The 27,493-nt window shown below is 41.7% G+C and overlaps 2 protein-coding genes across 2 annotated transcripts; both read left to right on the top strand.

Moving 5' to 3' along the window:
* Positions 1 to 257: 257 nt before the first annotated feature.
* pdcd4a (programmed cell death 4a) lies at positions 258 to 16,648 on the top strand. The gene is made up of 11 exons (XM_089006227.1): positions 258 to 523; positions 5,919 to 6,215; positions 7,539 to 7,636; positions 9,778 to 9,891; positions 10,148 to 10,369; positions 10,832 to 10,929; positions 11,092 to 11,206; positions 12,548 to 12,655; positions 14,004 to 14,114; positions 14,210 to 14,349; positions 16,104 to 16,648. Exons 1-11 carry the CDS (start codon positions 478 to 480, stop codon positions 16,153 to 16,155), a joined length of 1,401 nt encoding a protein of 466 aa, XP_088862353.1. The 5' UTR covers positions 258 to 477; the 3' UTR covers positions 16,156 to 16,648.
* Positions 16,649 to 17,533: 885 nt separating this feature from the next.
* Positions 17,534 to 27,446, top strand: mogs (mannosyl-oligosaccharide glucosidase). Its single transcript, XM_089006566.1, has 5 exons — positions 17,534 to 17,655; positions 19,384 to 19,750; positions 21,332 to 21,555; positions 21,635 to 21,828; positions 24,397 to 27,446. Exons 2-5 carry the CDS (start codon positions 19,399 to 19,401, stop codon positions 26,171 to 26,173), a joined length of 2,547 nt encoding a protein of 848 aa, XP_088862692.1. The 5' UTR covers positions 17,534 to 17,655; positions 19,384 to 19,398; the 3' UTR covers positions 26,174 to 27,446.
* Positions 27,447 to 27,493: the final 47 nt, after the last annotated feature.

Below are 27,493 nucleotides of genomic sequence, written 5' to 3'. Positions count from 1 at the left end.
TTAAATTTGCCGCTCTGTTTTTTTGTGGGGTTAAATATATTTTTTAAATGCTACGTCTGTAAACGTAAAATACTGGGTGGGGAGGGTTAGACGTACAGTACAAAAACAAAACAGGCTGTTAAAGTGATATGCGTACTGTACAGTGCGTTCTTTTCGACAGAGCCCCCATCCCCCCCACTTGGTGATTGGTCCGAATGGCCCAGCCCCCACCCTCGGCGCGCCCACGTGACCACGCTTGCTGCGCTCCAAGTTAAAAACAGACTTTGTTTATCTTGCTGCTCAAATGTGCTCGGCCTCAAAGAGTCCACCTGCTCGTCTTTTGGTGTCGTTCTCGCCATATCCACTACTCAGCGCCAAGAAAGTCCTTCTCCCAAATTTGTAGTTGTTTCTTTTAGCCTGGTGAAACTAAGGGAAGAACATAGACTATAGAACCCGCGTGAGGGGATTGTTATCCCGTTTATCTAGCCGATTCTCGCCATGGCGACCGAAGTGGACGTTTGCTCTTCGGCTCAACAGGCAGATGGTGAGTCAGTGTTTGTGTCTGGGGTTCCACCGCCACACCGCCGGGGCCTGCTGGCATGCACTGTCTGCCCCCCACCATTGTGCACGTATGGGATGGGCTGGACGGCTAACATGCTGCACCATGTGCTCCGGAGACTCCCCGACCGCATACGACGACCGCCACAAGCACGCTTCCAATCAACGCTGTTGGATAACGTAATATTGCACGTTTTACGTCCCAACTAACATTTGTTCCCCAATTGACTTGCTTCTCCCACGTTGTTTGGCGATTTTTTTCCGTATTTAAAAGTCCTCGCGTAGTGATTGGATGAGCACGGTGCGCTTACTTCCGCCTTGACAAACATGTCTGCCACGGTGTCCCTAAATCACAAACAACGCTGTCGTTTTTTTTTTTTTTTTTTTTTTGGTGGGGGGCAAAGTTAATGTGCAATTCACGTCACGCAAAGACTCGTCCGTGCTTCGTGTTTTCTCGTGACGTCACAAGTGTAGCCTTAAGACAGGATCCAAAGGGAGTGCTTATATAATCGCCGTGTCGTTGTGCATTGAAATGTTACGTAAACTGCTGCTGGAATGTACAGTATTATTAGCAGCATCACTAACAGGTTGTGCGGTTAATCAAACATTGATTAGTCATTTTCTCCAGGATGTTTTTCCCTCTGTTGGGCTTGGAGTATACGTGGGGTGGCGTTGAGAAGATAAATTGTACATATCCAGCGTTTTCAAAAATAAAAGGAAATTGATGGAGGTTTAACTGGGTCAACACAAAATTGAGGGGCATATAATAACCCCTCGCGCCAACCCCGGCATGTTCTAAATATAATGAATGCTGGAACACAAAACGCGTGTTATCGGCAGCTATAGTGCAGCAGTCTGTATGTCTTCTTTTTTATATATATATATATATATATATATATATATATATATATATATATATATATATATATATATATATATATATATATATATATATATATATATATATATATACACACACACACACACACACACACACACACACACACACACCCATACACACACACACAATGTATGTCAAACCAAACTATTGCACAAGATTCATTACAGATTCCCTTTTCCCACTTGGCCACAATTGAATTGATTTAATTAAAGAATAAAGTGTCAATTCCAGTAACTTGATTGCCCGGCATGTGCTGTAATTATTTCTTGTACGCTCTGACTGGTCACTGGGTGTAGTTGTTTACTTTATCAAAGAAACAAGCACCTCATAGTCTTGTCAAGGGGCAGTTAGGACGAAAAGCCCAATTTCAAGTAGTTATATGAAGGATTAAGTAAGTAAAGTTGTGATATTATCAAAAAATGGCAGAAATGTACACTTTTATTTTGACATGAGCCTGCGTACATTTTATTCTTACTTGCCTGAGCAATGTCCATTTGAAGTGAACTTTAAACGACCTAAGCGGAATCCTTCGGAATGCAAAAATTAACCCCACATCGATGACCAACACTCACTGTTGGCATTTAACATCGTGAGGATGAACAATGAATGGAATTCAAATTGACGTGCTCAACACTGCAAGTCAAATTGTTTAGTAAATTAGCAATTCTTTATTGAACACAGTCATAAATGAACTGTCTTTCATATGAAGTCACAGTTGAATTGCGTTTGGTCACTGGTGACAACTTTTGCACAGTAAATGCCTTTGCATCTGGGCCACGTGTGTATGTGTACCAAAGATGTCGCGTTTACTCAGTATTTGGCCCATAAACTCAGTGGGCTGTCTGTACAAGTCCAAACTGTCTGAGAAATGTCGTGTTTAGGGCAGCTTCTCATAAATTTGTGCGATATAGTCCAGTAGACTAGTAGTTATGTTATTTGAAAGAGGAGTTGTTTGCATCTTCTGCTCCTTTCCCCAGCGCTGCAACTGTACAAACTGGTTGAAAAAAAGGAAGGGGGGGGGGGGGGTGGAGGATCCAACACGTCAACAGATCTGCTCTTTCTCCCTGGCTGTCATACAAATAGGGAAGAGGTCAAACACGAATATGACGTAGTCACATGTTGCCTGTGTTTGTGGCTAGCAAGTCGGTAAGCTTTTTTTTTTCAAATTCAAAGTTAGACTGAAAGCATCACCTAGTCCCATTTCACGGTAAGATCAGAGCATTGTCATCAAATGATGAGTATAGTTTTGCTTTTTTAAATGTTGCTGTGCCGATGACCATTTTGTGTTTGGGTGCCTTTTATTGAGCATCTTCATAGAGTTACCACAAGGGGGACATAAACCAGTCTCTTCTTGTGCCGGTCCCAAGCCAGGATAAATACAGAGGGTTGTGTCAGGATGGGCATCTGATGTAAAAGCTTGGGCAAAACAAACATGCGAATCAAACCTCTGAAGAATGAGGACACTGATTCGCTGTAGCGACCCCGTCAAGGGAAAAGCTGAAAGGGAAAGAAGAAGAAGAGTTGGACTGAACAATGAATGGAATTCAAATTAATTTTGCATTGTAGTAGACTGCAAATTTATAGGCATCATTTCAGTCGGTTGTTGGGATTTATTTTGAACTGATTCACTGCCTTTCCTGAATTTGTTGGGGTTTGGGTTTTTCTTGCGGGGAGGTGCCGATAAAGCGCTGGTCAGACCTCTGGCAATGTTTTTCCCTCCCACGAGGGGGCATCATTTGCCTTTTGTACAGCCGCCTCCATTTTGCACTCAGATAACTCCAGACCCATATAATTTAGGGATTATAACTCATTTTTTTCTGATGAAAGAAGAGAGTCTAAGGTTTCTTACGCTGCATTTAATGTTTATGTAGTCCTAAAACTCAATATTCTGGGGGTCCTGCAATATGAGTGAAAATGACAAAAACCCTGGCACATCGTCTGGCAGTGAACGAGTTAACATATATATGCTTTATGCGTTCATAAAGTGTTAACATAAATTCATTGCTGTGGAGTGCAGTCCTCATGTTTCAAGAAAAAAAATGATATAGCTTCACATTTGTTTGCATTATTGTGCTGCAATGACGTCGGACATATTGGCTTATCTTCACATGATGTGAGGCTGTTTTTATGATTGTACTGCAGAGTAAAGTAAAAAAAGGCACATATTAATAGACAATATTGAGAATTTGAAAAAAAATATATTTTTAGAGTTGCGTAATAAAATCAAATGTGACCCTACAATGACCCACAGTGCTACATGTTGCCTGTTCCCATTTTAGGTGAAACAACAACAGCACAGTATTTAACAGCTGCAGAAGTTGCCTGACTTGAATACTTGCACAACTCCCGTTTCGGCAAACCCTTTTTTTTCTGCCTCCCCCGCAGCTCTCCGCTTTCGCGTGATTGGTTGGCCACACATTTTTTGGCACGGGGCACTTGGTCGAATCCTAATTTACAGCCAGTGACACGTCGCTTGACCTACATATGGGAGGGAAGGAACAAGTGAAGGTAGAATGTGCTTGGATATGCTCTTCTGAATTGTCGGTTGTGGCCTTAAAACGATTCAGCAAACTTGCTTTCTTTTCATTTGTTCCTACGATGACAATTCTGAGAAACACGCAGTTGGCTTTGAAATGAAATGTCATTTGGGGATGAGTTTAAAAATATGGATTGGGTTTGATTGCGGTCTGGATTTGTTCCCACCCACCAGTAATATATAGCTCACGCATTGCCATTTGGGCCTCTGTATAAGTATTCATTACCCCCCTAAAGGCACGCCTGAGCCAGTCATGTGACCCGCTACCATATGTACTCAAGTCCTGCTGCTGCGAGCCAACGGTGCAAGGACGGGATCGACTTAAAAAAGACAGGCGTCAGCGTTTCTTTACCATGTGTTCTCCCTTTGCTACCCCCCTCTGCACCCCCTCACGCACGTTGTTGAAACACTTATCCGAAATGTTTTGATTTTCGACCAAATCGTTTTTTTAGCAGTTTGTTGCGCCTTATAGTATAGTGCGCCCTGTACAGGTAACATACATACGACCGGCTCGACTTACAACCGCCCGTACTTGCGACCGCGACCACCAGACCCTATTTTTTATTTATTTTTTCAAAATTGGCACAGAGAGCGGGGTAAGGCCGGGGCACCGGCGACCAACGTATGCCCACCCCCGTGGCGTCAGAATCGGGGCGTTTAGCACGTCATTTATCACCAAGTCTCTCTTCCAAATTTTGAATGGATTTCGAGTTGTGACCATTTTGAATTCCAACCGCTTCTGGTCGGAACGGAACCCGGTCGTAAGTCGGATGCTACCTGTATATGGAAAAGGTTTCAAAATACACCATTGACTGGGGGTGTCTCTTATACTCTGGCGCGAATTATACACCGGAAAATACAATACAATAGATATAGATTTACAGTAATACAGTAATTATAAGAGTTTACGTAAAATATGGTGTTAGAATTAGTTAGATACACATGCTAAAAACATCCTTTATTTAATTTCTACTTATTCTTATCAATTAGTGTATATATATATATATATATATATATGTATGTATGTGTGTGTGTGTGTGTGTGTGTGTGTGTGTGTGTGTGTGTGTAGTTTAGTTTTCTGTATATGTTAATTAGTATACATGTACTCAGCTTATACTTAGTATAGAAATCTAGCTATCGTGTTTCAGTGTGATAATAAATATTCATGATTGTATTTAGCAGATGATATGATCTTTCCAAAGTGACATCACTCCTGTTGTTTATAAATGTCTGAGACACGCTTGTGCACACGCTCTCGTCTCTCTGTCCCTTGGCCTAGCTTCTCCCCTGGAGAACATCCTCTAGCTGCCTGATAATAAATATTCCTTTTTTTGTATATCACCTTGCTTCCTGCTGATTTAATATTTAGACTATACAAATGGAGAGCTGAACCAGGAAGAACAACATTTAATGCAACATACGGTACTTTGATTATACTGTGATGTGAAATGACCATATCGGTTTTCGAACAGGTTTCTGGAACAGATTATGGTTGAAAACCGAGGTTTGACTGTTTGTCATTCATTAAAGTGCGCCTCATAATCCGTTGCGCCTTATACATGGAAAAAGTTTTAAAACATGTAATTTGTTGTAGGTGCGCCTTATAGTCCGGAAAAATATGGTACTATTTCACCCTGGCTCAAAAAAGTTTGGGAAATGTGGTTTGAACTGCAACATATTTGGGGTGGGTGCATGTGAGTGAGTCAATGAGCTATCGATTTGAATTGAGATGCTTATTGAAATGTGATGCAGTGTGCAATAGCCTCAATTCGAACCCACGTCAGCCACGACTTGAGGAAATGCAGCATGAATCCTGATGGGCCAGTATCGCTATCGGTTTTATCTGCACACACTGCGGTTCAACTGAAACGCGGCAGCTGACCGCCTCCCCGCTGCCAAACATGCAACCTCAGTAACATCCGCGGTGTCCTTTCCTGCTCACAGAGACGTTTCATCGCGATGACAAGCTAGAAAAGGCAGAGCATCCCTACGCCGACGACGACGAGCTGAATGAGGCGGAGGTGAACGGCAACTGGACGCCTCAGGAGAAAGCCCTGCACGAGGCCAGGCTCAAGGCTAAGGCAAAGCGGCGTCTGCGCAAGTCATCGCGCAACTCCACCAGCGAATCCCTCTCAGAGTCCGGGGACACCGCCGGGGCGGACCCTCACAGTCCAAAAGGCAAAATCACCACCAGTGACCGCAAATCCAGAACGGGAAAAGGGAGAGGTCTGCCAAAAAAGGGTAAATCTTGGACCGGATTATATCGGTGTTGATACATTGTTTGGGATTTACCCCGAAGAAATATTTGAACACAACGTTTGAACTCACAGTACTCATAGTCACATATTCTTTATCCTCTGCAAGAAGGGGAGCTGTGACCTCTGCGCCCTGCAGATGGCCATGTTCTGCCTGTCTTCTACTGGCCAAAGCGAGCAGAGGCGCGTTGGCCATTTTATTTGACGCAAAGTGTGACGAAAAAAAATGTTCCGTGCTCTATTTTGTCATGAAAAACACTTTTTTTTTTCCAGAGGCTGAATTAGATTAATGGGATTTCCATTCATTTAAAGGGGCAGGGTGGTTTTGGGGTATGAGCGGTTTAAGTTACAATACTGGTAACAACACAAATGTAACTTAAAGGACAACCGACATCTCCGGACAAGTTGTGTCCATAATTTGTAAACTGGCTTCAAATGACTTCTACTGGGCGTATTTTAATAAGATTCCGCCGCATATAGCTATATTTTACGTTTTAAGACTCGCGCTGAAGATTCAGGAAGTCTTGTTTTTGAGTTGGTGACAAGTCCGTACGTGACGTCACTAAAGGAACGCCCCCTGACCGAAAAAAAGACAAATTGTAGCAGTCCTTCCATCACGTCAATGTATTTTGCTGTACATGTTTGGTCTGAAAACCATGTTGCACCCAAAAGCCGCCAGAAGAGGGTGTCCAAGCTCCATATAAGGAATTTATCAGCCTGTGGAAACGGAGGTGGCCACAGGATGTCGCCATTTTGTGCCTCTTTTTTGGGGTGAGAGATTTTCCCCCCAATGTTGCCTCAAAATGGCACAAATGAATTCTTTAATCGATTGCAAACATGTATGCTTTCCTCTTCAGAACTATTTGAATCATATTCATAACTCGAGGTGTAACAAGAAAGCATATTTTCCGAATCTGAAGCCATTGTTTTGATTCTCAAGCAATGCAAGAAGTCTTGGCATGACGTCACAAACTGGGGGCGGGACTTTCTGAAAATGCCCAATTCGCAGCTCAATTTTTTGCAGATTTTGGACACTAAGTCATTTTTATTGGTGTTTTGTGTTTGACTAAAAATATCACAGTGTGTGTTTTGGGTATTTCAGATGCTATCAAACGTTTTTCTGATGTCAGTTAAGAAACAAAAATGTGACGTCGGTTGTCCTTTAAATTGCAATTTATTCAAAAGGTGATCTAACGGAGTAAAGTGCATTACCACACACACCTTTGCCTGCCATGTTGCAAACACTTTTATTCCTCTAAATTACTACAAAAATACAACGTTTTGTTGTTTGTTTTTGTTTTTTCCTCAGGTGGAGCAGGCGGTAAAGGTGTCTGGGGCGCCGCCGGGATGGTTTATGAAGACGAGGAACCTGATTTGCAGGATCCAAACTACGATGAATCTGCTCAGGTTAGCGTGAATCTTACATTTAAACAAGATTATCACACCTCAAAGCGCAGCCCTTATTTGGACAAATACTCTGAATGCCACTTTGCTGGAATACTACACAAGCGTGTCTTATGTTATTGGGTTTGATCGTATTTTCCTTTATTAGTCTCGCAGTGGAGATGTTATATGTTGTTTATTATTTTACTTTGTTAACTGTTTTGGTAAGCGCTTTGTTAAAGTTTAAGCTGTTGTGAAAGTGCTATATAAATCAAGCTGTGTATTGTATTGTCAAATCATTTGCATTGTAGAAGTCCTCTTGTGTTAGCTTCATCCTAACACCAAATGCAAAATATCATGTAAGAGGCTAACTAATCACACCAGCGTCACAGTATAAACCTTTTTTTTATGGAAATTCCATTCACCCATCCTTTTTTTTAATCTAAGCAGTTTTTCTTGCTCTTGGTCTGAGAAAAAAAAGTTGTATCTGTGTATCCTTAGTCCAAGCATCTTTTTCCCCTCTTCAGCGCATTTCACGTGATCCTCTTATGCAGATGGCTGTGTCACAGGTCAATCAGCCGAGCCATTCAATCTTTAACCTCTTTATCAAGCTGAAGGGCTCAATGAAAATAGAGTGGGAAATTGAACTTCTGCAGTGAAAAAAAAAGTTGATAACAGTCTTATTTTGACCTTGATGTTGGAACACATTGGAACCAAAACAGTATCAGTGGGGAATGACACGCCGGTACCGGCTAATAACCCATGCGCACAGCAAAGGGGATTGATTTCCTGATACACAAGGTCACAATGTCCTTGGGAAGATTCCAAGTAGTAAAGATAAACATCAGGGTTAAATTTGAAAGAGTTCAGGCAGTTCAGGACCAAGTATGAAAAGAGCGCTGATCAAAGCAAACAGATGAATCAATAAAAGTATTATTTATGTACTTTTATTTATTCAAATATATTTATATTCATTCTGTTGTGATTTGTAAAGAAAATCAGCCTCTACAATATTGAATTGTATCCAAACATGGTATAACGCCATCCATAAATACAGTAAAGTCTCGTTATATCGATATCGGATATATCGATAGTCCCGGTTATATCGATACTATTTCTATGCACGCACGGAGAAAATTACATGCAAACATATATCGATAGTCCCGGTTATATCGATATTTTTTCGGACTCCCTTGAATATCGATATAACGAGACTTTACTGTAGTTTAAAGCAGCTTCTTCTGCTGTACCCGTCTTTGCCATTGGGGGCAGTATTTTGTAATCGTCAAGAAAAAGAATCCACTTGTGATGTGATATATTATCATGTGTTCCACGAATTTTGTTCAATAAATCTGTTACCTAAAGGGACCTACATTTGCAACTATCAACGCGCATATCAGTCATCGTTTCATGAAGTTAGCTTGCAGCGCGATTTTTTTACTAACGTGTCAGTCACAGTTTCTTGAAGCTAGCTAGCAGTGCCAATAACTTTGGGCATACAGTATTTTCAACGGATGTTTAATTTTCATTTTTGAAGTTTAGTCTGGTTTAAAGTGGCGGTGACGTGACACAGTTTAAAAGCAATTTTGTGATTGTTTGCTATTTGCATAACTGCTGCTTTTGATGACTTGAGCTAAATTGTCTCTAGTGGCGCCAGAAAGCGCTCGTATCTCAAGTTTGTGCTTGAGAGTCAAGGCAAAAAAAATAATCAGTCGACTGACGGTTCATATCTTGAAAAACTTGAAAGGCGGGTCGGTGCTTCAGGCATCGCTGTATCGTTATTGTACATGTGTGTGTCAATATATTAATTTACAGTTGCGGATTTTATTTAAGAAAATGCCACTCCCAAAATTGTCACCTCTCAACATCCTTATATTATAAATATATTTCAGGATATTTAACTTCAATTATTTGTTAATTTTATTTTATAAATGCTTTCCCTTTTGGTTTATTGTGACATAATCACATTTTTCTTTTCTTTTTTTTTTTGCTTTTTTTTTTCCTTTTTAAATGTGTCCCTAACTCAAATGAGTAAATTACACCACAGAAATCGACATTGAAAAACAACCCCATATTCATGTGAATGTGTTTTGCTGTGACAAAAGTTGCATTGGTTCGCTCAGATTTTACTCTCTGAACACAATGTATCCTTTTATCATTTCAAGGGAGACACAGTTTATGCAGAAGTTGTTCCAGAGGTGGATGAGAGGAACCTGGGGAAAATGGTCAACCCAATTGTCCAGGAATACTTTGAACATGGTGACACAAAGGAAGTTCAGGTTAGTGAAAATGTGATTTGTGTGAGCATTAGAACCATCATTTGTTAGATTAGTTAGATGCACTGTGTACAATACAGTTTAACCAATTAACACAAGAACACAAAAATGAAAAAGCTCTAAAAATTCTTACGTTAAATGAATATCACTTGTGTCTGTTGCATTTGTATAAGCCCGATTATTAGTGTGATACCTCAAAGTGTCCCTATTGTTGTGTCTAAGTGGATTTCTAACTCACTCCTATTTATTTTGCACAAAGATGCTGCTGAAGCAACTCCACTTGGGCCCCCACAAGTACGAGTTCTCGTCAGTGGCTGTCTCGCTGTCCCTGGAAGGCAAAGCCAGCCACCGAGAGCTCACCTCCCGCTTGTTGTCCGACCTATCCGTCAAGGTGCTTACCCAAAACGACATGGCGCGGGCCTTCGACAAGATGCTCAAAGAGCTTCCCGACCTCATACTGGACACCCCCGATGCTCCCCAGGTACACGTTGCATTCCATGAATTGAGCCCTGCAATGAAAGTACTTGTGTAATACCAGGACTGACCCATGAGATGCATTTTGGTGCCGCAGAAAATGCAAAAGACGAGTATTCGTCATAAAATGGAAGTTTTTGTTGCCATGTGCTTACTTCGTCACTTGAGGGAGTATTAAAAATCGTTTGAAATCTCATTTTGATTTCACTTCGACTGAGGAAATCGGTGATAGGCAAATATAGACAAATCCGCTTCGAGCTTCGGTACTGGCATTCTGTTAGTTCATCGCCAGATGGCACCAAATCACACACACGCTCTACCTTTAAAAAGTCGTACGTGAGGAAGGGCATTATAAAGAGTTTAACTATGCAAAATCGTCCCAAAAATATTTTTTTCCTGAATTTTAACCGACTGCCTGAGCATCTGCTTTGTCATATTTTTTTCTTATTTTTCCCCTTGTCTATGCCAGATGTTGGGCCAGTTTATAGCCAGAGCCATAGCGGATCACGTCCTTCCAATGTCATTCCTGGACTGCTATAAAGGCAAAGTGGAGTGTGACCATGCCAGGTGAACATTCTACTCTTTAGATTATTATTTGATTTTTAAGAACCTCTCAGATATTTTTTTTGCATAAGTGTAGCAGTGTTTGTGACAAAAAAAATATATATATATACCTGGTCTCGTTTTGTGCTACTTTTCTACTCCAACTCTATTCACGGTTGTGTTCAGAGTGGCTTTGGACCGCGCCGCCGTGCTGCTGTCCCTGAAGAGCGCCATGGTGCGTCTGGATAACGTGTGGGGCGTAGGTGGTGGTCTCAGACCTGTCAAACATCTCATCAAGGAGGTATGAGCAGCCCAGTAACTAGTAATGATACATTTGTATCTACGATTTGATGGTTTGCCAATCGCATTTTGACGACCCTACACCATCGGTGACGCTCAAGTGCGTGTATGAACTGTCACGGTCTGGTGTGAACATACAAAACAAACAGAAGGCGTTATGGCTTCTGCTTTGTGTTTTCCCCATGTCATTATCTGCATGTCTTAGAACTTACTGTGCTCCCCCCACCCCACTCTCCTATTTTGTTTCTGTATGACTTCCCATATTTGTCCCATCCTTCCCCTTTGAATCATTTCTTTCAACTATTCTTCTGTTTAAAACCAAAACAGAAGCCCTTGTTATTCTGACAATATAATATGTCATTGTACTGTATGTGTCAAAAAGATCCATAAAATCCCATAAGATTAAAGGACAACCGACGTCTGACGTCGACGAGTGCGTACGTGACGTCAGAAAAGGACCGCCTCCTCACCGTAAAAAGGACGCATTGTAGCGTCTTTCCATCACGTCAATGTATTTTGCTGTACTGTTTTTTTTTTAAACCATGTCTTACACCCAAAAGCCGCCAGCAGGAGGAGGCAAACTCCATGGAAAGAATGTATCAGCCTGTGGAAAGGGGCTGATTCATTCCTCACCGGAGCTGGTTGCCATTCTTCTGCCTCTTTTTGGGTGAGACATCCCCCCCCCGCCCGTTTGTCTCAAAATGGCCCAAATAAATTCTTTAATCGATTGCAAACATGTATGCTTTCCTCTTCAGAACTATTTGAATCATATTCATAACTGGATGTGTAACAAGAATATTCTCCGAATCTGAAGCCATTGTTTTGATTCACAAGCAATGCAAGACGTCTTGGCGTGACGTCACGAAATGGGGGCGGGACTTTCTGAAAATGCCCAATTCGCAGCTCAATTTTTTTGCAGATTTTGGACACTTTAAGTCATCTTTATTGGTGTTTTGCATTTGACTATAAATATCATTCTGCGTATTTTGGGTATTTTAGATGCTATAGGACGTTTTTCTGATGTCAGTTAAAAAACAAAAAAGTGACGTCGGTTGTCCTTTAACTCTTATTTGAAGTTGTCGCTTTTTGTAGGTCAAAGCCAGGTGGATATTGACTTTCATCTGCTATGATAGCTCCTGGAGCCCATTATTGACTCTTAAGATGGTGAAAAATACTTTTGCAGCTAACTTTATATGACTTATTCAGGCCTCTGGTGAAGAATGTCAAGTGTGAGAATTCATTTGTCGATATCTTTTCATGTGACCGTGCCGTGTGACCCATATAACATTTTCGCTTGAAAATCTCACGCGATTAAAAACTATTTTTTTTTCATATATTCCAGATGAACCTTCTTCTGGAGGAGTACCTGACTTCAGGAGATGTGACGGAGGCTGAGCGTTGCCTGCGAGAACTGGAGGTCCCCCATTTCCACCATGAGCTCGTCTATGAGGTCGGAAACATGCACTTCGCTTTGGACAAATGACACTCATTTATAGTGTGTCGGTACTGCAATGTGGCATTCTTCATTTTCTATCTTAAAAAAATATAACAACAACATGCAGCGAATATTGGAACTGATTCGTTCGTACGGGGGCACCTGGAAATATCCCTTTGCGTTCTGCCAAGTGCAAAATAAGAATTGGAATAAAATATCCTTTGATACAGTTTTTATGCCAAGGACTGTTTGTTGTTTTTGGCACTGTCTACGCTTTCATTTGTCATGTACCAGTCCTCACCGATCAATCCAAAATAAATCTGAACATTTTGTTGCCTCTAAAAAGAAATAAATGTCCCCGCCCCATCGGGGGTTTCTGGAACGATCACGTTGTCGCTGACTGTTCCTCAATATTCATTTGTACAATGTTGAATTGAGATGACGATGACATGAAATGTTTCACAATGCACACAATATTCTTTTTGAAGCAGAAAACAATGTCAACGATCAATTTGGAATCAGTGCAAAAAAAAAATAATAATAAGTTACTCTAATGAAATGAACCAATAAACTTCAATGGGGAACATCTTCAACAGAGGGATTGTAATTGGATGATTCATTATAATCAAATATATTACAGACGCTCCCCGACTTACGACCATTTGAGTTACGACAAACGGTACATACGAACATTTTAGCGAATACCGAATCTCGAAAAATGTTTGGACAGCGATGCTGTAAGTTAGATTTTTGTATTGCGTGCCTTTCTCCGGCCAAGCTCGCTTGCGATTGGCTGTGTAGAATACGTGGGTGGGAAGGAAATCCCTTTTCCCAGTTGATGCTCCAAGGGAATGTGATGCATAACAAAAAGTCATGACTGCTGGCACATCATAATGGTTTACTGAAGACCCTAGGATATATGTTGTCGTACTACAGTAGGTGTGAATTCATTTGACGACTATTAGAGCGTCTGTTTTTTATACTTCCACGTTCAGTGTTTGACTTAAACATACATTCCATACAAAATACAGCACGGAAGCAACTTACGACCAAATTCACCTGACGACCGCTGGGAACGTATCTCGTTCGTCAGGTGGGGAGCGTCTGTACTGAAAATTAAATTATGACACATCTACCCCCCATTGATTTATTTATTTATTTTGGTTTATTTATTGGTGTTTATTTATTTATTTGTGTATTTATTTATATAGGTAAGTTTTATTTCTTGATTTATTTGTGTGTATGTTTCTATTGGTTTTGATTTGTTTATTTTTGTTTTTATCTTAAATGACCTCATCGACGACAAAAGCCTGGCCAATTTGTTTTAAATGTGAGCCCAACCATTTGTGTATCATCTTTTCAGGCCATTGTAATGGTGCTGGAATCCAAAGGCGACACAGCCAGCCCCATGATCATCAAACTCTTGCAGTCCCTTTGGAAAACGGGTCATCTCACTGTGGATCAGATGAACAGGGTCAGCCTCTTTGTCTTCTTAGAAGATGAGAATGAACTGTTATTGACCACTGCTCGTGAACTAAGACTTGTTTTGTTTTATTTTTCCCTCTGCAGGGCTTTCAGCGGGTCTACGACGAGCTCCCCGAAATAAATCTCGACGTGCCACATGCTCATACAATCATGGAGTCCTTTGTGGACCACTGCTACCAAGAGTCTGTCATCACCAAGCAGCTAAGAGACGCCTGTCCATCCAGGTTGGTTTTAGTGAGGTTCTTGTAGGCTGAAATGTGGACGGATCGCAACGCAAATGCATACCTGCCAATTACTCTGGTTTTGCCATAATGAGTATGGTTTTCATTGTCCCATTCCGGGTTTCAGTTTATGAATGAAAATGACGGTTTTTAAATTTACAACAGGCGATCAGCACAGTGTTGGCTTCCTTTAGATGAATTGCGTGTGCTACGGGTCATTCTTGGAATGGAGAGTCAAGAGTTAGCATCGTTTTTATCATTGTCATGTAATGGGATCTGCCGTAGAAAAAGACACAAAAAGTGTGAAATCTAAAAGAAAACTAGTCGTTTCGTGAAGAATACTCCAAAGCATTTCCAGGAGTTAACTTCGGTCAAGAAAAGGTGAAAATGACGCGAACTGCAGTGTGTGTCAAGTTTTCTATCGGACATGGAGGAATCAGCGACACACTTTATTTGATTTATAGTGGTCAAAGATGTGATTTGATATGATTCATATCCATTATCAGTTGTTCATTTTAACCTTGGTACCTCATGTCTAAATGATTACATTGGGCTGTGTGTTTGATTTCAGAGGTGGGAAACTAGTCATGATATTTTCATGATTGACCAGTTGAAATATGGGTATTTTTGTCACAAGTATGTCTTTGACATTGGCCAACATTTATATGGTGTTTTTAGCCTAGTTTTAAAGGATAAGAAGTTGTGTCCATAATTTGTAACGTCACTTCAAATGACTTCTACTGAGCGTATTTTACAAAGATTCCACCGCATATAGCTATATTTTACGTTTTAAGACTTGCGCTGAATATTCAGGAAGTCTTGTTTTCGAGTTGATGACGATGCCTGACGTGACTTCACGTCTGGAACGCCCCTGACCGAGAAAGCGACACACAATGCATTTTGCGTAACTCTGTTTGGTCTGAAAACTTCGTATTGATCCGTGTTGATGGCGAAATTAGAAGAAAAACATTAATAATGCGATGGTGAATCTTTGTGTGTTGCACCAAGACTACTATTTGATACTAGTTGACACAAATTCCCAGCAGACAAATCAGCCCATTTCCAACGGAGCTTGGGCGCCATCTTGTGCATTTTCTGGGATGCTACATTGGAGTCCTGACGGTGGCTGGAATTGATACGGGAGGTCTTCTTTAATCGATTACAAACATATATGCTTTCCTCTTCAGAACTATTTGAATCATATTCATAACTGGATGAGTAACAAGAAAGCATCTTCTCCGAATCTGAAGCCATTGTTTTGATTCTAGAGCAAGGCAAAGACGTCTTAGCGTGACGTCACGAACAAGGGGGCGGGACCTTCTGAAACTCGGCATCTCAGAGGTCATTTTGAAGTAGTTTTGGGACACTAACTCATTTTTATTGGTGTTTTGCATTTGACTAACAATATCAGCCTGCGTGTTTTGGGTATTTTAGATGTGATAAAACGTTTTTCTGATGTCAGTTAGGAAACAAAAAAATGGTGTCGGTTATCCTTTAAGTCGCTGTAATGTTAAATTGTTGCTCCCCCTGACCAGGACCTCGTCATTACTATATATTACCAGGCTTTTTTTGGTTTCAGAAGTTGACAGGTATGCAAATGCACCATCTGCATCTTGTTTTTTGACCGTAGTTTCTGCCATGTTTCATGTAAATTAGTTACTTTGGAAAATGTGGTTTGTGTATCAGGCTGTGATGGGCATCATGCAGGATTCACTGTCCATAATTCCACCAACATGTCTTTGTTTTTCCTCCAACAGAGGACGTAAGCGCATGGTAAGCGAAGGCGACGGTGGCATGATAAAAAACTAAAAAAGAAGACAGATGAAGAGGATTCTCAGTAGGGAGGCACATTGGTATGGTTCTGTGTCCACGGTTCATCTGGACATCTTGGCAGTTTTCCCCTCCTCTCCTCGATGATATCTTCAAATCGCCAACGTCACACACAGCAACTGTGGCGAAAGTTACACCAGTTCCTTTCATCTTGGTCGCCACTGTTGTTGTTTTTGTAAGAATGTTCATTGTTTCTTGGGTTGAACCACCTCTCTCGTCTTAGCTTTTGTATTCCCCGACCCAGAAAAAAAGCAAACCTCACAGCTGGAAATTGAGGGGACGTGGACCTGCAATTGGGGTGTTTAGCATCTTGCTTTGCTTCACCCTTTTCCACACATGGACATATCTGTTTGTTTTTTCCTGAGATGTTCAACATTGACACTTAATTGCTTTTCTGTTTGTTTTACATGTTGACCAAAGTTTGAATATGTATGAAAAATATTTCGTTCATTATTAAAAAAAGGCAACATGACATTTTTTTGGTTTTGTTCTTGCCACCAGTGTGTACTGTAATGCCCTTCAAGGATGCGCACAGTCGCTGATATAGCTAGTCAGTCTTTTTAATAAACAAAGGTAGCAATTAGCACACATTTCTATATGACGGCACCCTCGACTCAACTAGCCAAGCCTTCAAATATGCAATTGTGACAGGTTAAAAAGTACCTTATTTAGTAGAGAGTGCAACACAGATATTGCAGTACATCAAAACATTAATGATCACATTTATTGCTAGTCGTCATCAGCAGTCTTTGTCAGTCAGATAAGTTGTGTTTGGGTTTTGGAAATATAAAATAACATAACAAAAGAAAGTGAAAACAATTATAGAGCACAATGTTGATGATGCTAACATGCTTTGTCTGCCAGTGACAGTGTATATAGCAAAAGAAAATAGATGGTCCTACTCATATGAATGATAACAAGCAAACTATCACCGGAAAATAATGTAATTTGAATGGAGAAATTTAATCTGCCCTTTTTTAGTCTGCCCATTGCAAAATTGTTGCCATCCAGGCTTCCTTTACAGCAAACCAGAGCAGCAACTGAAAAATGGATAAAAAAAAAGAGTACAAAATTAAAGAGGAGGAAAGAATTGATGAAATAAAGTCTGTGGTGGAATACAACTTGATTATGACCCATAATGGTATTATGAGTCATAATGAAGTTGTATTATGGCCTCCATACTATTAAGATGGAGGACATTTCTTTTTAATTTGCTTTTACCGAACGTCAACCACAAAGGCAATGAAATCAGTTAGAAATTAAACGAGATAGGATGATGCGTATATTGACACTTAGTTACAGTTCATATACTGTAGTTCATGACACTCATAATTAAGCATTTTGACGCACAGAAGCCGTTAAAATGACATGACGTAACACTCAAGCGCGTAAAACGTCATCAACTGGGACATAGACGCGGAAGTAGCAAGCCGAATGCGTGACGGACAATGAATAGCTGAGACTGAACGTATTTAACTGGTGAGTAAGCATGCACAATATGAGCCTGATCTAAATCTACTGTTATATGATTGATGAAAAATCAAGAGTGTACTTTTGTGATTTATGCGGCCGAACGAAAGCACGTTAGCTTCAAGGCAGGACTAGCAGGATGCGCAAATGCAACGTTGCATTAGCGGATTGATATGTGATGAGACCCAAGTATACTTTTCATACACAGACACACAAAACGCATATCGCTTTCAAAACACCAACAATGCCTTTATGATCGTCACGACCAGAATTATGAACGTCCTGCATGTTCAACACACCTGATTCAAATGATCAGATAATAAGCTAGCTCCCCGGAAACCTGACATTGAACCCGCTGATTTGAATCAGGTGTGTTGCAACAGAGAGACTTGGAAACATGGAGGACCTCTGCCCTCCATGACCTGAATTTGACACCCCGGCTTGAAGGGGTTTTCAAACATGGTAATCAAAGCGCTCTTTGCCAGCATTGTCGATGCCGTTATGATTGTTGGCAATATTAAACAAAACAATAAAAAAATACACGAATCCTGTACAAAACCAGAAATAAGACTGTGGTTGATGCTGGAATTCTCAACATACCTCGAGCTTCCTCTTTCTGTAAATCATTATTCAGGACTGTAATATAGCCTGTGGGTTAATTATTTACCAATGTTGGATTGGTTTACCTTTATTGGTCTCGCAGTGGAGACATTTACATTTCACAGCAGCAAAGTTATGAAAGGAAGATGCAAGGAGAAAAAATATGTGAGCTGCTGGAAAGGCAGCCACTTTCGTGGCGCCATCTTGTCAAGTCAAATCAACAAAAAAAACTGAATAACAAATAATGACAACATAATGACAATGACAACACATAGACACAGTCATTCATTCTTAAGCACTTTCTGTACCCTATTTGCTACATGAAGCAGTTGTAGATGAAAGAGGAGAGGATCAAAGCATCCTTTTCACCGGTGGATCATGGACGTCATGATGGAGTGTGCACGTCTGCTACAAGCTAAATGTTGAAAGCAAACACGAAGCTGTAGGATCCATTTACGAAAAGAGTTTGTATCACATCTCCTGTCCCACGTAAATCCGCTTTAGCTGTGTTTATGTCTGTTCACCCGCCTAGTTATTTTTTAACTTTCATTTTTTGTAGTCTTAATGATACAACGTTGTTTTGTATTGTGCGGTGGGTTTTCAGTAAGCCGCCCCCTGGTGGCACTTATGTGGTACTGACTCTCCCCGTAAAATGATCTCCAGCAATTTGCCTTGCCTTCTGTCATTCTTTTTATCTGCTGCCGTCGTCATCATCCTGCATAAGAAATAGAAATATTGATCCAAAGAAGGTACTTGACGATAGAAACAATCGGAGAGAAGAGTCTCGTTAATTTTTTTTTCTATCGTCTATCATAAAAGCATTCCAAACGGATTGGGTACATTGGAAATATTACCCAAGGCGAATCGCTCGTTGTATTTTGTTGTGATGTTCTGGGAAAAAAATAAACAACAGACAGAATCGCTCAATGATAACAAAAAATTGACCATTGAGGGCTGCGCAAATGGGCTGCTGTATAGCGGCTTGCCTTTGATTTAAAAAAACGGCAAATCACAACTTGCTTTCGGTGCTTCATGTATGAGCGCATACAAAACCACTTAAGATAGCCAGGTTGAAAAATAGACATCTGATTAATTTGATCCACTGCCACTGAGCTTTGCCATTTCTCTCATAATCAGATTGACAAGGGTAGGATGGGCAGGCAGCGAAAGAGGGTGGTGACCGGAGATGCCGCCCCTCCTCTTCTAAGAAAAGATGAGAAGGCCCCCGCTTTTCACCGCAAGGAGAAGAAGAAGAAAATGGACATTGGGAAACTCTTCATTAACATCTCCATCGGCCTCTGTGTGGTCAGCCTCATCTGGTTCTTCTATGCCCTTTACATGCGTTCCAGTTTGGCCAAGCGCGTGGTGACACTGCATCCGTCTCCTCGTGTCCTTGATGCCAATTCCAGCACTGCCCAGGTCTCTCCGGACAGGTTTTGGGGTTCCTACAGGCCTCAGGTTTACTTTGGCATGAAAACAAGGAGTCCAAGGTCAATTGTGACAGGTAGGTTCACGCAACCACGAGAATCAGCTTGTAAATTTATCCGAATCAGAATTATCTTTATTTGCCAAGTACAGTGATACCTCGGTTTACGAACCCCTTGGCTTACGAACTTTTCAGTTTACAAACGTTACATTTATGAAAATTTTACCTTGGCATACGAACTTTACCTTAGCATACAAACTTTTTTTGTTCACGGTGGTGCCTCAATGAGTGATGTGTCGTTCGCGAACAAGCCCGTTCTTCTAACAACAAAATGGCAGCTGACTGTTTTTGACCTCTATTCCTCACCCCCAGTCTTCGGTTAAAGCCACGTGATTGGTCAAGAACGCAGCAGTGAGGTGGGGTGGTTTAAACAAAGAGACAGGCCGACGACAGTGAGTGTTTCAACTTTGATAGTTCAAAGGCAGAGTGTAGACTGCAAGGTTAAAATATCCCATCAATCAGCCTCCACAAACAACCCGCACAAGCCATCTGTACACATGATTCAAAAAGCTATCAACCCAGCTAAACAGAACACAATTGATGAGTAACTAAATAAAATTATTGCAGAGAAAGCACCTACAAGTGATCATTCCTCAAGATGGTGAAAGAAGGCTACATTCCTCATCAAGTGTTTAATGCTGAGGAAACCAGCCACTCCATTCCATCAAGCCATCAACGACCATCACAAAGGTCAATAAAACAACTTTATTATACTGTACAGTTTATTTCTTTAATTATAATACCATAGAACATTTATTATACATAAAATAAGGTATATTTTGTGTCGTTTTAAGGCTTAGAAAATTACAAAGTAGAAAATTATGTTTTATGGGGACCTGGGAACGGATTATTCTCATTTTAATGGTTTCCTATGGGAAATTATTTTTTGGGATACACACTTTTCGCCTTACACACTGTCTGGCAACCAATTAAGTTCGTAAGCCAAGGTATCACTATGTAGAACACGCTGCACTAGTATCACAATGAAAAAATTGCTAAGAGACACTACACCGTTATATTTGGGTTACTGAATAGAGTTAATGGTTTGGGAGAAGATGCTGGTTAAATGTCTCCTTTATTTGGTGCGCATGCGTACATCCTCTCTATTTACTTATGGTTTTGATCGATGAAAAGGTATCTTCAGCTGTCATCTGTATTTCTTTGAAGGTTTCTGATGTTTCAGATTAGCTTCATGGTATCGTCTTCTGCTCCCCCCCCCCCCCAACTTTAGAGCAGGGACCTATCAAAGCAGAGGTCTGGCACCAGGTCAGAGCCACCAGTAAAAATTTGAGTTCGCTGACGTAGCTTTTCGGATGAGGAGCGAAACATCAGACACCTTCAAAGAAGTACACATGACGGCTAAAGAAACCCTTTAATCGATGGCCCACTCCTGTACGACTGAGACCTTACACAGACTTATGGTTTTGATGTAATAGTTGTTGCATCATGCCAGCAGGGGTTTTGTGTTTATTCTTTTGGAAAAGAACAATATTTTTGTTTAAATTAAGGTGACTGTAGAGTTCTTTTTTTCAGCCAATGCCACGCACCATGAATCAAGCGAGAAATTCACAGTCTGATCTCTCTTTCTTGCGCCATCAGGTATGATGTGGATGAATCAATTTTCCGACACGGACATGAACCTGAGGCACACCTGCGAGCAGGGAGATCGCTTGCAAAGTTACGGCTGGATGATGCACGACGGTCTCACATTTGGTGTCCAGGAGATCCGAGACAATGATTTCACACTGACCACTGAGTTTGTCAAGAGGGTGGGAGGTGATCACGGTGGAGACTGGACCTGGAGGGTCACCGCTAAACAACATGTGAGTAGAAACCCTTTTTTAAAAAACAATGTGTGACTGTGTTTCCATAGCAACTGTTGTTCTTTTTTTTATCTATCAGAGCTCTGCCTCCAAGGCTCCGGTCATCTCCCTGATGTTCTACGCTGCGGCAGATACCCAAGGCTCACTGGAGGCTCACGTGGAGGAGAAAAAACGCCTTGCCTCCATCACAGGAGTCTCGGAAGAGCTTGGCAATTTCAAGATCACATTTAGAAAACCAGTTACCGGGGATTTGACGAGTCCTAAATATGCCAGGTCAGTTCACAAAGTAGGATTAGTCATAAAAGAGATACTTGTACCATGAACCGGACAAAATAGGTATTTGGCTGTCTGTTAGATGCACTACAACATATTGATTAAGCGACGACCAAACGGTCATTTGTGTGTTCCAATGGGAGTGGACATCATAGGCACAGTACACCATGATAAGGAATTTTTCAAACCAAACCTTCCAGTGATACCTCATGAAGTCACGTTTCATAGCTGCAACCACTTGATGGCAGTACGCAGCAGGTATTTGTGTTAGAGCATGTTGGCGGCATTATTTCATCTAATAATATATTTAAGGCAAAGGAACTAATCCTGAATAAGTGGTTGGAAATATCCTATGTTTAAAAAAAATCTGCTGACAATGTTGACATCAGTTCAACATTTAATGAAATAAGAGCATGATATAATCAAAAGAGCAGGGATGGGCTATTTAAATGATGGGGGGAGGGTCAAGGGGGGTTTATGAGACTACTGCTGGGCTCAAATATGACCACGCATTTCCCAATTAGGTTTCTGGCAAAAATGCTATTTGAAACATTTTCAACCAATGCACATCACTCGATGTTGACTCATTCACTGCCATTCTCAAATGTATTCGGGAATTGAAAATATCATGACGCGCGCCATTCCCGAATTTGTTTATTTTTTTATTTTATTTTTTTGTTTTCATGCTTGGGTGCCGATAAAGTGCTGGCCATGGCCCCTGGCAGTGTTTTTCCCTTCCACAAGGGGCAGCATTACCTTTTTTTTTCCATGTTTCGCACTTCGTTCCAGTTTCAGCTGTTGTTAAAGTGCTACATAAACCAATATGTATTTATTGCATTGTATTTTGGACAGCTGCCTTCATTTCAAGCTCAGATAACTCCAGACCCATATAACTTTGGAATGAACTCTTTTCTTTCTTCTTCTTCTTCTTCTTCTTCTTCTTCTTCTTTTCCTTTCGGCTTTTCCCTTCAGGGGTCGCCACAGCGAATCAATGTCCTCCATCTATCCCGGTTTTGTGCATCCTCTTCTTTCACACCAGCTACCTTCATGTCCTCTTTGATTACATCCATAAACCTCCTCTTCGGTCTTCCTCTCGGTCTCCTGCCTGGCAGTTGAAGGCTCTGCATCCTTCTGCCGATATAGTCACTCTCTCTCCTCTGGACATGTCCAAACCATCTCAGTCTGGCCTCTCTGACTTTCTCTCCAAAGCCTCTATATGAGTTGTCCCTCTAAAGTACTCATTCCTGATCCTATCCAACCTGGTCACTCCCAAAGAAAACCTCAACATTTTCAGCTCTGCTACCTCCTGCTCTGCTTCCTGTCTTTTCTTCAGTGGCACTGTCTCCAATCCAAACATCATAGCTCATCTCACCACTGTTTTATACACTTTCTTATATACTCTTTTCTTTCTGATGAAAAATAATAGCCTATGGTTTCCAACGCTGCATTGAATGTTTATGTAGTGGTAAAACTCAATATTCTGTGGGTCCTGGAAATCAATTGACAATAACAAAAACCCTGGCACTGGAGTTGACACATTTTTGCATGTCTGGCAGTGAATGAGTTAACAGGGTTCATTGTGCATTCCGCCATCTAGTGGAGGAACATGGATTTTTGTTCCCGCCTGTCACTACACGTTGCTCCCTGAGATCGAGGAGCAAAAAGAAAGGCCTATCGGAAGCAAATCAATATTTTGAGTGAAATGAGATCTCTTGTGGCAAAGCGGATTGATTTCTCACGCCGCTTAGACGGGTAGTCGGCAGTCAAACAATGGCTCAATCCAGCCATCATCCAAATAAATACAGTGAGACCTCAACTTACGAACTTAATAGGTTCCCAGACAGAGTGTGTAAGGTGAAAAGTGTGTATCTCCAAAAAAAATTCCCATAGGAAACCATTAAAATGGGAATAATCCGTTCCCGGGTTTCCATAATATATACTTTTCAACTAAATAAGCCTTAAAACTACACACAACATACCTTATTCTATGTATAATAAATGCACTATTGTATTGTAATGAAAGAAATACACTGCATTGTATCATAAAGTCACTTTATTTACATTTATGATGGTCATCAATGGCTTGATGGAATGGCGTTGGAGGTCGAAGGTCAAAGGGAATTGCTGTTTGGAAAGAGAGGCGCATTACATGAGGACTGTAATTAAAGAAATAAACTGTGCTGTAAAATAAAGTTTTATTGACCTTTTTGATGGTCGTTGATGGCTTATGGAAGGAGAGTCACCTTCCATAGGGACTGTTGGTAACTCCACCTCTGGCGCTGTTCGGTCGTGTGCTTCCGCCGAAGATCACTCCGCCAGCCATGGTGGGTGTGTATTATGAAAATAGTGCTTATTATAAGGTTGAATTTTCATAAATTTGATGTTTGTAAGACAAAAAGTTGGTAAGTTGAGGTGTTTGTAAGTTGAGGTCTCACTGTTCATAAATAAATACCAAGGTTTACCTTGAACCACATTTATAAGAGTGCACATTAACTCCATAATGGTCAGAAAACTCTGGTCCGCGCTACGAAAACACAAGGATTTAATGAAGTGTCCACCCTTTTGCAGTTACAACTACCTTCAGACTCGTACGCCCGGCTTGGAGAAGCTGACAGACATCGTCAAGCACAGTCTGAACCGCAGGTTCGTCTTCAGCCCGCCGTCCGGGGAGAGGAGGCATTACATCGCAGTGGACTCCCACAAACCGCCCCCGTATTACCCCAACCAACAGAAGAACCCCCCAGACGCTCGGAAAGAGAGCGACTTTGTGCTGCATCAGGTCACCGTTCAGACACCTTTTCAAATGGAAGTGCTCTTGGAATCGGCGAGCTTTCGCCTCCACCAAAACCAGCTGGCGGGGCCCGTTATGACTCAGGAACTGGAGAAAAGGAAGGCGGAGTTTGACGCCAAGTTTGAGAAGACGTTTGGGTTGGAGAGGAAAGGTTACAGCCGCTCGTACGTCAAATTTGGCAAAGCGGCGCTGAGCAACATGTTGGGCGGAATGGGCTACTTCTACGGCCAGTCGGTGGTTCAGTCCGTCTACAACGAATACCCGCTGCTGTACCCCGAGGGTGCCTTATTCACCGCCGTCCCCTCGCGCTCTTTCTTCCCGCGAGGTTTCCTTTGGGACGAGGGCTTCCACCAGCTTCTCCTGAGTAAATGGGACCCCCAGGTAACCAGAGAAGCCGTCTCCCACTGGATCGACCTGATGAACGTGGAGGGCTGGATCCCCCGTGAGCAGATCCTCGGAGACGAGGCTCACAGTAAAGTCCCTGCCGAGTTTGTAGTACAGCGAAACGAGAACGCAAACCCGCCTACCCTGTTTTTAGCTCTGCAGGGGCTCATTGAGCCGTTGTCATCCAATCCGGACAGCGTGGAGTCGCATCCCACGTTGTCTTTCCTCAGACGACTTTACCCCAGACTCAAGACTTGGTTCGAGTGGTACAACACCACCCAGACGGGGCCCTTGCCCAACTCGTACCGCTGGCGCGGGCGGGACAAGGACTCGAATCTGTTCCTCAACCCCAAAACGTTGACCTCGGGTCTGGACGATTACCCGCGGGCCTCGCACCCGTCGGCGCAAGAACGCCACGTGGATCTTCGTTGTTGGATGGCTCTTTCCTCGGGTATCATGGCTCGGATCGCTCGGCTTTTGGGGCAACCCCACGGCGACTACGAATCCACCCACCGAGTGCTGACAGACAATCATCTCCTGAACGAGCTACACTGGTCCGAGCAACTCGGCGCCTTCAGCGACTACGGCAACCACACTCAGGACGTATCCTTACAACAGGAGAAAGTTTACACCGCCCCCGGACAACACCGCCACCAATTCCCCGTCACGCGACTCGTTCGCTCCTTTCGCAAAGCTCCCAAACTTCAATATGTCAACGCTTTGGGTTACGTTAGCCTCTTCCCTTTCCTCCTACACGTTCTTCAACCGGACTCTCCCAAATTGGAACACGTTCTCAGAGACATGAAAGATCCCAACAAGCTTTGGACTCCTTACGGTTTGCGCTCGTTATCCAAAGCCGATCCGTTGTACATGAAACGAAACACGGAACACGACGCCCCGTATTGGCGAGGACCGGTTTGGATCAATATCAATTACCTGGCGGTGAGAGCGCTCCACCATTATAGTAACACACGGGGACCGTATCAGGAGCTAACGGCTGCGTTGTACGAGGAACTCCGGACAAACATTATCACTAACGTGTACAGTCAGTATGCCGAAACGGGTTATATTTGGGAGCAGTACAACGACGCCACCGGGAGAGGTCAAGGAAGCCACCCCTTCACTGGCTGGTCAGCCCTAACTTTATTAATGATGGCTGAACAATATTAATATCTTGGATTTGACATTGACATAGCAAACAAATAATCAAAATATAATTAACTAGTTCACTGCCAGACGATGTTGCAAAAATGTGTCCACTCCAGTGCCAGGGTTTTTGTCATTTTCATTCCATTTGCAGGACCCACAGAATACAGTTTTTGGACTACATAAAAATTCAATGCAGTGGAAGAAACCTTAAACTCTTCTTTTTTCAGAAAAAAAGTTTATTCCTAATTTATACGGGTCTGGAGTTATCTGAGCTTGAAATAGGGGGTGGCTTTACAAAATACAATGCAACATATTGGTTTACATAGCGCTTTAACAACAGCTGAAGTTGACAACAAGGGAAAATCTACCGCATTGTGGAAAAGAAAAAAAAACATTGCCAGAGGTCTGGCCAGCGCTTTATCGGCACCCAAGCATAAAAAACCCGCAAAACCCAAACAAATTTGGGAATGTCTTTCTACATCATGTTTTCTATGTTATATGGGTCTGGAGTTATCTGAGCTTGAAATGGGGCCGGATGTACAAAAGGTCAATGCTGCCCAGTCGTGGGAAGGAAAAACATTGCCAGAGGTCTGACCAGCGTTTTATCGGCACCCCACCGCATTAAAAACAAAAACCCAAACAAATTCAGAAACGGCGCTCCACGTCATGCTTTTTTAATTCCCGAATAAATTTGGGAATGGCAGTGAATGAGTTAAAAACGAAAATCAGTATTCAATTCATGTAATAACTAATCGTGTTTTGTATGAGCTCCGTGTGTTTTTGACGTTTTGATTGGCGGCAATCGGAATCGATGGATCGTGTGTTGTTTCCGTATAATAAATGTTTTTTGACAATATGATTGGATCAATCCTTCACATCCATTTCTCAACTTTAATACTTGGGGGAGGGGGGAATATACCAATTTTGGAATTTGTCCAACTGCCATTTTGTCCCACCTATAAAGGGGATTTTTCACTCGACCAACCGTTGACATTAAATCTGTCAGTCATTTTTTTTTTGCCAGGGGCCGCATTGTCATTACGGTTTCCTCTCGAGTGCCGTTATGAATTTTGGAAGCCATTAGAATGTTTCAATCCCTCCACATATTACATATAGAGCACACAACAAATTAGTGAATAACTAGTTTTCAAATTTGAAGTAAAAAATAATGACTGTTATTGTTGTACATATTGGACAATTTACCATTTTGGTTCGGACTTTAGCTAGCATCATGGAATTTCACAAGTTTGATTTGCTTTCGCGGGCCGAATAAAATGATGTGGTGGGCCTGAAATATTTCCAAAGACTTGCCTTCAAGCTCCATCATAACTTGCGTTCACT

The sequence above is a fragment of the Hippocampus bargibanti genome, linkage group LG10, assembly GCF_051943395.1.
Source record: "Hippocampus bargibanti isolate YZ-2025 linkage group LG10, ASM5194339v1, whole genome shotgun sequence".
Lineage (NCBI taxonomy): Eukaryota > Metazoa > Chordata > Actinopteri > Syngnathiformes > Syngnathidae > Hippocampus > Hippocampus bargibanti.
The sequence above is the reverse complement of the archived record's forward strand: the minus strand, read 5'-3'. Positions and strand labels throughout refer to the sequence as shown.